Below are 12500 nucleotides of genomic sequence, written 5' to 3' on the forward strand. Positions count from 1 at the left end.
AGTGCATTGGGAAAGTGTTTAGACCCCTTGACTTTTTCCACATTTTGTTATGTTACAGCCTTATTCTAAAATGGATTACTTTGTTTTTTTCCCCCTCATCAATCTACGCACAATATCCTATAATGACGAAGCAAAAACAGGTTTTTAGACATTTTCGTTCATCTTTCCCTCGATCCTGACTAGTCTCCCAGTCCCTGCAGGTAAAAAACATTTCCACAGAATGATGCTGCCACCACCATGCTTCACTGTAGGGATGGTGCCAGGTCTCCTCCAGACATGATGCTGCCACCACCATGCTTCACTGTAGGGATGGTGCCAGGTGTCCTCCAGACATGATGCTGCCACCACCATGCTTCACTGTAGGGATGGTGCCAGGTTTCCTCCAGACGTGACACTTGGCATTCAGGCCAAAGAGTTCAATCTTTATTTCATCAGATGAGAGAATCTTGTTTCTTATGGTCTGAGAGTCCTTGAGATGCATTTTGGCAAATTCCAAGCGGGCTGTGATGTGCCTTTTACTGAGGAGTGGCTTCCATCTGGCCACTCTACCAATCAGGCCTGATTGGTGTAGTGCTGCACAGATGGTTCTCCTATCTCCACAGAGGAACTCTATCAGAGTGACCATCGGGTTCTTGGTTACCTCCCTGACCAAGGCCCTTCTTCCCCGATTGCTCAGTTTGGGCGGCCAGCTCTAGGAAGAGTCTTGGTGGTTCCAAACTTTTCCATTTAAGAATAATGGAAGCCACTGGGTCCTTCAACTCTGCAGAAATGTTTTGGTACCCTTCCCCAGATCTGTGCCTCGACACAATCCTGTCTCTGAGCTGTACGGACAATTCCTTCGACCTCATGGCTTGGTTTTTACTCTGACATGCACTGTCAACTCTGGGACTTTATATAGAAAGGTGTGTGCTTTTCCAAATCATGACCAATCAACTGAATTTACCACAGGTGGACTCCAATCAAGTTGTAGAAAACATCTCAAAGGATGATCAATGGAAACAGGATGCACCTGAGATCAATTTAGAGTCTCATAGCAAAGGCTCTGAATCCTGATGTAGAGTCTCATAGCAAAGGCTCTGAATCCTGATGTAGAGTCTCATAGCAAAGGCTCTGAATCCTGATGTAGAGTCTCATAGCAAAGGCTCTGAATCCTGATGTAGAGTCTCATAGCAAAGGCTCTGAATCCTGATGTAGAGTCTCATAGCAAAGGCTCTGAATCCTGATGTAGAGTCTCATAGCAAAGGCTCTGAATCCTGATGTAGAGTCTCATAGCAAAGGCTCTGAATACTGATGTAAAAAAGGTATTTCTGTTTTTTCTTTTGAATACATTTGCAAAAACTTCTAAAAAGCAGTTTTTTTATTTTACCTTTATTTAACAAGGCAGGTCAGTTAAGAACAAATTCTTATTTAAATGACGGCCTAGGAACAGTGGGGTTAACTGCCTGTTCAGGGGCAGAACGACAGAGTTTTACCTCGTCAGCTCGGGGACTCGATCTTGCTACCTTTCAGTTACTAGTCCAACGCTCTTACCACTAGGCTACCCTGCCGCCCCATTAGTCATTACGGGCTATTGTGTGTAGATTGATGAGGATTTTTTTTTTTAATAACAATTTAGAATAAGGCTGTAACATAACATAACAAATGTGGAAAAAGTCAAGGGGTCTGAATACTTTCTGAAGGCACTGTAACTCTAAGGACTCACTCGGATCAGCAGTAGATGCCAGGTATAGCACGCTAGACATTTAAAGGTCATTTCCGATTGAGCCGTCAAAAAGCAGCGTTTATCTGTGAATGCAGTCTCCGCTAAAGTGGGAACATTACCTTTAAATGGTGCAATAGTGGACAAAGTGCAATCGGGGATTGAATCCTAAGCCTAAGTGATTTAAATCAACTCAATGAGTGTTTATCCTCCAACTGTCATATTCAAACTACGGACCAGGAGCCTCATCCGGTACCATACGTCCTGTGACTCTGAACGTCAGCTCATCTCATCAACAACACCACTTCCTGTGACTCTGAACGTCAGCTCATCTCATCAACAACACCACTTCCTGTGACTCTGAACGTCAGCTCATCTCATCAACAACACAACTTCCTGTGACTCTGAACGTCAGCTCATCTCATCAACAACACAACTTCCTGTCTGTGACTCTGAACGTCAGCTCATCTCATCAACAACACCACTTCCTGTGACTCTGAACGTCAGCTCATCTCATCAACAACACCACTTCCTGTGACTCTGAACGTCAGCTCATCTCATCAACAACACAACTTCCTGTGACTCTGAACGTCAGCTCATCTCATCAACAACACAACTTCCTGTGACTCTGAACGTCAGCTCATCTCATCAACAACACAACTTCCTGTGACTCTGAACGTCAGCTCATCTCATCAACAACACAACTTCCTGTGACTCTGAACGTCAGCTCATCTCATCGACAACACAACTTCCTGTGACTCTGAACGTCAGCTCATCTCATCAACAACACAACTTCCTGTGACTCTGAACGTCAGCTCATCTCATCAACAACACAACTTCCTGTGACTCTGAACGTCAGCTCATCTCATCAACAACACAACTTCCTGTGACTCTGAACGTCAGCTCATCTCATCAACAACACAACTTCCTGTGACTCTGAACGTCAGCTCATCTCATCAACAACACAACTTCCTGTGACTCTGAACGCCAGCTCATCTCATCGACAACACAACTTCCTGTGACTCTGAACGTCAGCTCATCTCATCAACAACACAACTTCCTGAACGTGACTTCCTGTGACTCTGAACGTCAGCTCATCTCATCAACAACACAACTTCCTGTGACTCTGAACGTCAGCTCATCTCATCAACAACACAACTTCCTGTGACTCTGAACGTCAGCTCATCTCATCAACAACACAACTTCCTGTGACTCTGAACGTCAGCTCATCTCATCAACAACACAACTTCCTGTGACTCTGAACGTCAGCTCATCTCATCGACAACACAACTTCCTGTGACTCTGAACGTCAGCTCATCTCATCAACAACACAACTTCCTGTGACTCTGAACGTCAGCTCATCTCATCAACAACACAACTTCCTGTGACTCTGAACGTCAGCTCATCTCATCAACAACACAACTTCCTGTGACTCTGAACGTCAGCTCATCTCATCAACAACACAACTTCCTGTGACTCTGAACGTCAGCTCATCTCATCAACAACACAACTTCCTGTGACTCTGAACGTCAGCTCATCTCATCAACAACACAACTTCCTGTGACTCTGAACGTCAGCTCATCTCATCAACAACACAACTTCCTGTGACTCTGAACGTCAGCTCATCTCATCACTTCCTGTGACTCTGAACGTCAGCTCATCTCATCAACAACACAACTTCCTGTGACTCTGAACGTCAGCTCATCTCATCAACAACACAACTTCCTGTGACTCTGAACGTCAGCTCATCTCATCGACAACACAACTTCCTGTGACTCTGAACGTCAGCTCATCTCATCAACAACACAACTTCCTGTGACTCTGAACGTCAGCTCATCTCATCAACAACACAACTTCCTGTGACTCTGAACGTCAGCTCATCTCATCAACAACACAACTTCCTGTGACTCTGAACGTCAGCTCATCTCATCGACAACACAACTTCCTGTGACTCTGAACGCCAGCTCATCTCATCAACAACACAACTTTCTGTGACTCTGAACGCCAGCTCATCTCATCGACAACAACTTCCTGTGACTCTGAACGTCAGCTCATTCATCAACAACACCACTTCCTGTGACTCTGAATCAGCTCATCTCATCAACAACACAACTTCCTGTGCTGAACGCCAGCTCATCTCATCAACAAACAACTTCCTGTGACTCTGAACGTCAGCTCATCTCATCAACAACACAACTTCCTGTGACTCTGAACGTCAGCTCATCTCATCGACAACACCAACTTCCTGTGACTCTGAACGTCAGCTCATCTCATCAACAACACAACTTCCTGTGACTCTGAACGTCAGCTCATCTCATCGACAACACCACTTCCTGTGACTCTGAACGTCAGCTCATCTCATCAACAACACAACTTCCTGTGACTCTGAACGTCAGCTCATCTCATCAACAACACAACTTCCTGTGACTCTGAACGTCAGCTCATCTCATCAACAACACACTTCCTGTGACTCTGAACGTCAGCTCATCTCATCAACAACACAACTTCCTGTGACTCTGAACGTCAGCTCATCTCATCAACAACACAACTTCCTGTGACTCTGAACGTCCAGCTCATCTCATCAACAACACCACTTCCTGTGACTCTGAACGTCAGCTCATCTCATCAACAACACCACTTCCTGTGACTCTGAGTCCAGCTCATCTCATCGACAACACACTTCCTGTGACTCTGAACGTCAGCTCATCTCATCAACAACACAACTTCCTGTGACTCTGAACGTCAGCTCATCTCATCAACAACACCACTTCCTGTGACTCTGAACGTCAGCTCATCTCATCAACAACACCACTTCCTGTGACTCTGAACGCCAGCTCATCTCATCGACAACACAACTTCCTGTGACTCTGAACGTCAGCTCATCTCATCAACAACACAACTTTCTGTGACTCTGAACGCCAGCTCATCTCATCGACAAACAACTTCCTGTGACTCTGAACGTCAGCTCATCTCATCGACAACACAACTTCCTGTGACTCTGAACGTCAGCTCATCTCATCAACAACACAACTTCCTGTGACTCTGAACGTCAGCTCATCTGATCAACAACACAACTTCCTGTGACTCTGAACGTCAGCTCAGCTCATCAACAACACAACTTCCTGTGACTCTGAACGTCAGCTCATCTCATCAACAACACAACTTCCTGTGACTCTGAACGTCAGCTCAGCTCATCAACAACACAACTTCCTGTGACTCTGAACGTCAGCTCAGCTCATCAACAACACAACTTCCTGTCTGTGACTCTGAACGTCAGCTCATCTCATCGACAACACAACTTCCTGTGACTCTGAACATCAGCTCATCTCATCGACAACACAACTTCCTGTGACTCTGAACGTCAGCTCATCTCATCAACAACACAACTTCCTGTGACTCTGAACGTCAGCTCATCTCATCGACAACACAACTTCCTGTGACTCTGAACGTCAGCTCATCTCATCAACAACACACTTCCTGTGACTCTGAACGTCAGCTCATCTCATCAACAACACAACTTCCTGTGACTCTGAACGTCAGCTCATCTCATCGACAACACAACTTCCTGTGACTCTGAACGTCAGCTCATCTCATCGACAACACAACCACAACAATGTCCCTGACAATATGGTGCACAATATACTGTAAGGCCGACATGTTTCCCCTTTGACCTCTGCACTATGAACTAACTCAGAGGCAACCTTCTAAATAACCACGGCTCCAATACTGAACCTCACAATTGTGCAAGTTCTCCCACTTAAAAAGATGAGAGAGGCCTGTAATTTTCATCATAGGTACACTTCAACTATGACAGACAAAATGAGAAACAAAATCCAGAAAATCACATTGTAGGATTTTTTTATGAATTTATCTATGAACAACACCACCACAGTAGTCCATACTCACAACAACACCACAGTAGTCCATACTCACAACACCACCACAGTAGTCCATACTCACAACACCACCACAGTAGTCCATATTCACAACACCACAGTAGTCCATATTCACAACACCACCACAGTACAACACCACCACAGTAGTCCATACTCACAACACCACCACAGTAGTCCATACTCACAACACCACCACAGTAGTCCATACTCACAACAACACCACAGTAGTCCATACTCACAACACCACCACAGTAGTCCATATTCACAACACCACCACAGTAGTCCATACTCACAACACCACCACAGTAGTCCATACTCACAACAACACCACAGTAGTCCATACTCACAACACCACCACAGTAGTCCATATTCACAACACCACCACAGTAGTCCATACTCACAACACCACCACAGTAGTCCATACTCACAACACCACCACAGTAGTCCATACTCACAACACCACCACAGTAGTCCATACTCACAACACCACCACAGTAGTCCATATTCACAACACCACCACAGTAGTCCATATTCACAACACCACCACAGTAGTCCATACTCACAACACCACCACAGTAGTCCATATTCACAACACCACCACAGTAGTCCATACTCACAACACCACCACAGTAGTCCATACTCACAACACCACCACAGTAGTCCATATTCACAACACCACCACAGTAGTCCATATTCACAACACCACCACAGTAGTCCATATTCACAACACCACCACAGTAGTCCATATTCACAACACCACCACAGTAGTCCATACTCACAACACCACCACAGTAGTCCATACTCACAACACCACCACAGTAGTCCATATTCACAACACCACCACAGTAGTCCATATTCACAACACCACCACAGTAGTCCATATTCACAACAACACCACAGTAGTCCATACTCACAACACCACCACAGTAGTCCATATTCACAACACCACCACAGTAGTCCATACTCACAACACCACCACAGTAGTCCATATTCACAACACCACCACAGTAGTCCATATTCACAACACCACCACAGTAGTCCATATTCACAACAACACCACAGTAGTCCATACTCACAACACCACCACAGTAGTCCATACTCACAACAACACCACAGTAGTCCATACTCACAACACCACCACAGTAGTCCATACTCACAACACCACCACAGTAGTCCATACTCACAACACCACCACAGTAGTCCATATTCACAACAACACCACAGTAGTCCATATTCACAACAACACAGTAGTTTAGACTAACAACACCACCACAGTAGTCCATACTCACAACAACAACACAGTAGTCCATACTCACAACACCACAGTAGTCCATATTCACAACAACACAGAAGTTTAGACTAACAACACCACCACAGTAGCCCATACTCACAACAACACCACAGTAGTCCATATTCACAACACCACCACATTAGTCCATACTCACAACAACAACACAGTAGTCCATACTCACAACAACACCACAGTAGTCCATATTCACAACACCACAGTAGTCCATATTCACAACACCACAGTAGTCCATACTCACAACAACACAGTAGTTTAGACTAACAACACCACCACAGTAGTCCATACTCACAACAACATCACAGTAGTCCATACTCACAACAACACCACAGTAGTCCATATTCACAACAACACAGTAGTCCATATTCACAACAACACAGTAGTCCATACTCCCAACAACACCACAGTAGTCCATACTCACAACACCACCACAGTAGTCCATACTCACAACACCACCACAGTAGTCCATATTCACCACACCACCACAGTAGTCCATACTCACAACAACAACACAGTAGTCCATACTCACAACACCACCACAGTAGTCCATACTCACCACACCACAGTAGTCCATACTCACAACAACACCACAGTAGTCCATACTCACAACACCACAGTAGTCCATATTCACCACACCACAGTAGTCCATACTCACAACAACACCACAGTAGTCCATACTCACAACACCACAGTAGTCCATATTCACAACAACACAGTAGTTTAGACTAACAACACCACCACAGTAGTCCATACTCACAACAACATCACAGTAGTCCATACTCACAACACCACCACAGTAGTCCATACTCACAACAACATCACAGTAGTCCATACTCACAACACCACCACAGTAGTCCATATTCACAACAACACAGTAGTCCATATTCACAACAACACAGTAGTCCATACTCCCAACAACACCACAGTAGTCCATACTCACAACACCACCACAGTAGTCCATACTCACAACACCACCACAGTAGTCCATATTCACCACACCACAGTAGTCCATACTCACAACAACAACACAGTAGTCCATACTCACAACACCACCACAGTAGTCCATACTCACCACACCACAGTAGTCCATACTCACAACAACACCACAGTAGTCCATACTCACAACACCACAGTAGTCCATACTCACAACAACACCACAGTAGTCCATACTCACAACACCACAGTAGTCCATACTCACAACACCACCACAGTAGTCCATACTCACCACACCACAGTAGTCCATACTCACAACACCACCACAGTACTCCATACTCACAACAAAACCACAGTAGTCCATACTCACAACACACCACAGTAGTCCATACTCACAACAAGTCCAACACAGTAGTCCATACTCACAACACCACAGTAGTCCATATTCACAACAACACAGTAGTTTCACAACAACACAGTAGTCCAACAACACCACCACAGTAGTCCATACTCACAACACCACCACAGTAGTCCATACTCACAACAACACAGTAGTCCATACTCCCAACAACACCACAGTAGTCCATACTCACAACAACCACCACAGTAGTCCATACTCACAACACCACCACAGTAGTCCATACTCACAACACCACCACAGTAGTCCATACTCACAACACCACCACAGTACAACACAACACCACAGTAGTCCATACTCCCAACAACACCACAGTAGTCCATACTCACAACACCACCACAGTAGTCCATACTCACAACACCACCACAGTAGTCCATACTCACAACAACACCACAGTAGTCCATACTCACAACACACCACAGTAGTCCATACTCACAACAACACCACAGTAGTCCATACTCACAACACCACCACAGTAGTCCATACTCACCACACCACAGTAGTCCATATTCACAACACCACCACAGTACTCCATACTCACAACAAAACCACAGTAGTCCATACTCACAACACCACAGTAGTCCATACTCACAACAACACCACAGTAGTCCATACTCACAACACCACAGTAGTCCATATTCACAACACCACAGTAGTCCATACTCACAACAACACCACAGTAGTCCATACTCACAACAACACCACAGTAGTCCATACTCACAACAACACCACAGTAGTCCATACTCACAACACCACCACAGTAGTCCATACTCACAACACCACAGTAGTCCATACTCACAACAACACCACAGTAGTCCATACTCACAACACCACAGTAGTCCATACTCACAACAACACCACAGTAGTCCATACTCACAACACCACAGTAGTCCATATTCACAACACCACAGTAGTCCATACTCACAACACCACCAACACAGACAAGCAGGGTGGATTGTTGACTATTGTCACTGACCCAAACTTTTTCTCCTTCAGTGATGCTGTGTTTACATAGACGATCAGAAACTCAGCTATGCTATTGTTATTATAATAGACAATGGTTGGATTGCATTTTACAGCACACTGCACTCCTGTGACATCTCACGTTTCACAGAGACTCATGTTCATTCTACTCACTCTATCGATTGTTTACCTGCTGGAGATAAACATTCCACAGATCTAGGACCAGCTCACCAGCCTCAAACACTAACCTCAACCATTAACCATTCCAATAGAATATCTCTCCTCTCTCTGTCCCATGATCATGTGACCAGTGAGCAAGGTCATGTGATGTGACATTCCATGTGATCCCTGGTGACCTAGTTGACATGGTGCCCAGCTACAGCAGAATCCAGCTCGCCCGGTGACTGTTACTAGGTTACGCAGCGGTGGGGTGGCAGGCTTTCCGAGTTCAGGGAGTGCATTGTGTTGATATTGATGCTGAGGATTAACAAAAGTAACACGTCATATTACTATAAAGTATTGTGTTATATTACTATAAAGTATTGTGTTATATTACTATAAAGTATTGTGTTATATTACTATAAAGTATTGTGTTATATTACTATAAAGTATTGTGTTATATTACTATAAAGTATTGTGTTATATTACTATAAAGTATTGTGTTATATTACTATAAAGTATTGTGTTATATTACTATAAAGTATTGTGTTATATTACTATAAAGTATTGCGTTATATTACTATAAAGTATTGTGTTATATTACTATAAAGTAACACGTTATATTACTATAAAGTATTGTGTTATATTACTATAAAGTATTGTGTTATATTACTATAAAGTAATGTGTTATATTACTATAAAGTATTGTGTTATATTACTATAAAGTATTGTGTTATATTACTATAAAGTATTGTGTTATATTACTATAAAGTATTGTGTTATATTACTATAAAGTATTGTGTTATATTACTATAAAGTATTGTGTTATATTACTATAAAGTATTGTGTTATATTACTATAAAGTAACATGTTATATTACTATAAAGTATTGTGTTATATTACTATAAAGTATTGTGTTATATTACTATAAAGTATTGTGTTATATTACTATAAAGTATTGTGTTATATTACTATAAAGTATTGTGTTATATTACTATAAAGTAACGTGTTATATTACTATAAAGTATTGTGTTATATTACTATAAAGTAACATGTTATATTACTATAAAGTATTGTGTTATATTACTATAAAGTAACATGTTATATTACTATAAAGTATTGTGTTATATTACTATAAAGTAACGTGTTATATTACTATAAAGTATTGTGTTATATTACTATAAAGTATTGTGTTATATTACTATAAAGTATTGTGTTATATTACTATAAAGTATTGTGTTATATTACTATAAAGTAACATGTTATATTACTATAAAGTATGTTATATTACTTATCATGTACCTACATGTACTATAGGACTAATAAAGTACATCTACTGTAGGACAAATGGAAGCTACATCTACTGTAGGACTAATGGAATACATTACTATAGGACTAATTGCTACATCTATATTACTAATAAAGTACATGTACTTATATTACTAATAAAGCTACATCTACTGTAGGACTAATATCTACTGTAGGACTAATGGAAGCTACATGTACTGTAGGACTAATGGAAGCTACATCTACTGTAGGACTAATGGAAGCTACATCTACTGTAGGACTAATGGAAGCTACATCTACTGTAGGACTAATGGAAGCTACATCTACTGTAGGACTAATGGAAGCTACATGTACTGTAGGACTAATGGAAGCTACATGTACTGTAGGACTAATGGAAGCTACATGTACTGTAGGACTAATGGAAGCTACATGTACTGTAGGACTAATGGAAGCTACATCTACTGTAGGACTAATGGAAGCTACATGTACTGTAGGACTAATGGAAGCTACATGTACTGTAGGACTAATGGAAGCTACATGTACTGTAGGACTAATGGAAGCTACATGTACTGTAGGACTAATGGAAGCTACATCTACTGTAGGACTAATGGAAGCTACATGTACTGTAGGACTAATGGAAGCTACATCTACTGTAGGACTAATGGAAGCTACATCTACTGTAGGACTAATGGAAGCTACATGTACTGTAGGACTAATGGAAGCTACATGTACTGTAGGACTAATGGAAGCTACATCTACTGTAGGACTAATGGAAGCTACATGTACTGTAGGACTAATGGAAGCTACATGTACTGTAGGACTAATTGAAGCTACATCTACTGTAGGACACATTGAGTACATTGTTGATTCCCGCTGGGGTCATCCATATGAAAATTGCATGCACACACTACATGCTTTTTTCCTCATGGTCTCTCGGACTTTTCACAGTTTTACTGTAGCCTGTGAACTAGCTCACCTGATTGAAGTAGTCAAGGGCTTGATCATTAGTTGATGATTAGTTGACCAGTTGAATCAGCTGCTAGCTGTGGAATAGTTTAAATCCATGGACAGGCTTGTCCCCAAGGAGAGGTTGGAGAAGGCTGTGCTAAATGATATGTTTGTATTCACATGACTGTAACTATATAAGAACCTCCGTGCCCGGCATCCTACCCCCACCTTCCCTACCATACCACCAGGACCCCCTCAACCCCCTGGGACCCTTGCCCACCACAGCTTCTCTCCTGGGTCCAGACCTGGAGTCACAGCCCCCTGACGGCCCTCAACCCCCTGGGACCCTTTCCTACCACAGCTTCTCTCCTGGGACCCTTGCCTACCACAGCTTCTCTCCTGGGACCCTTGCCTACCACAGCTTCTCTCCTGGGACCAGACCTGGAGTCACAGCCCCCTGACGGCCCTCAACCCCCTGGGACCCTTGCCTACCACAGTTTCTCTCCTGGGTCCAGACCTGGAGTCACAGCCCGCTGACAGTAAATACAGTGGGGCAAAAAAGTATTTTGCCAGCCACCAGTTGTGCAAGTTCTCCCACTTAAAAAGATGAGAGGGGCCTGTAATTTTCATCATGGGTACACTTCAACTATGACAGACAAAATGAGGGGGGGAAAAAATCCAGAAAACCACATTGTAGGATTTTTAAATTAATTTCTTTGTACCTATGATGAAAATTACAGGCCTCTCTCATCTTTTTAAGTGGGAGAACTTGCACAATTGGTGGTTGACTAAATACTTTTTTTGCCCCACTGTATATATATATATATGACAATGACTCACCTCCAGGCCTGCGTCTGTGATGGTGGACCTCTTCAGACTGACCGACTTCAC

The 12500-nt window shown here is 42.9% G+C and overlaps 1 protein-coding gene across 1 annotated transcript in view; it reads right to left on the bottom strand.

Annotated features, from left to right (window-relative positions):
* fbxl16 (F-box and leucine-rich repeat protein 16) overlaps positions 1-12500 on the bottom strand; it is a 125085-nt gene that overhangs the window by 78147 nt on the left and 34438 nt on the right. The window contains exon 2 of the mRNA XM_052520029.1: positions 12450-12500. This exon is cut by the window's right edge and continues 664 nt beyond it. Coding sequence (XP_052375989.1) covers positions 12450-12500 — 51 coding nt within the window. The remainder of the gene's footprint in view (positions 1-12449) is intronic.

This window comes from Oncorhynchus keta, chromosome 5 (genome assembly GCF_023373465.1).
Source record: "Oncorhynchus keta strain PuntledgeMale-10-30-2019 chromosome 5, Oket_V2, whole genome shotgun sequence".
Lineage (NCBI taxonomy): Eukaryota > Metazoa > Chordata > Actinopteri > Salmoniformes > Salmonidae > Oncorhynchus > Oncorhynchus keta.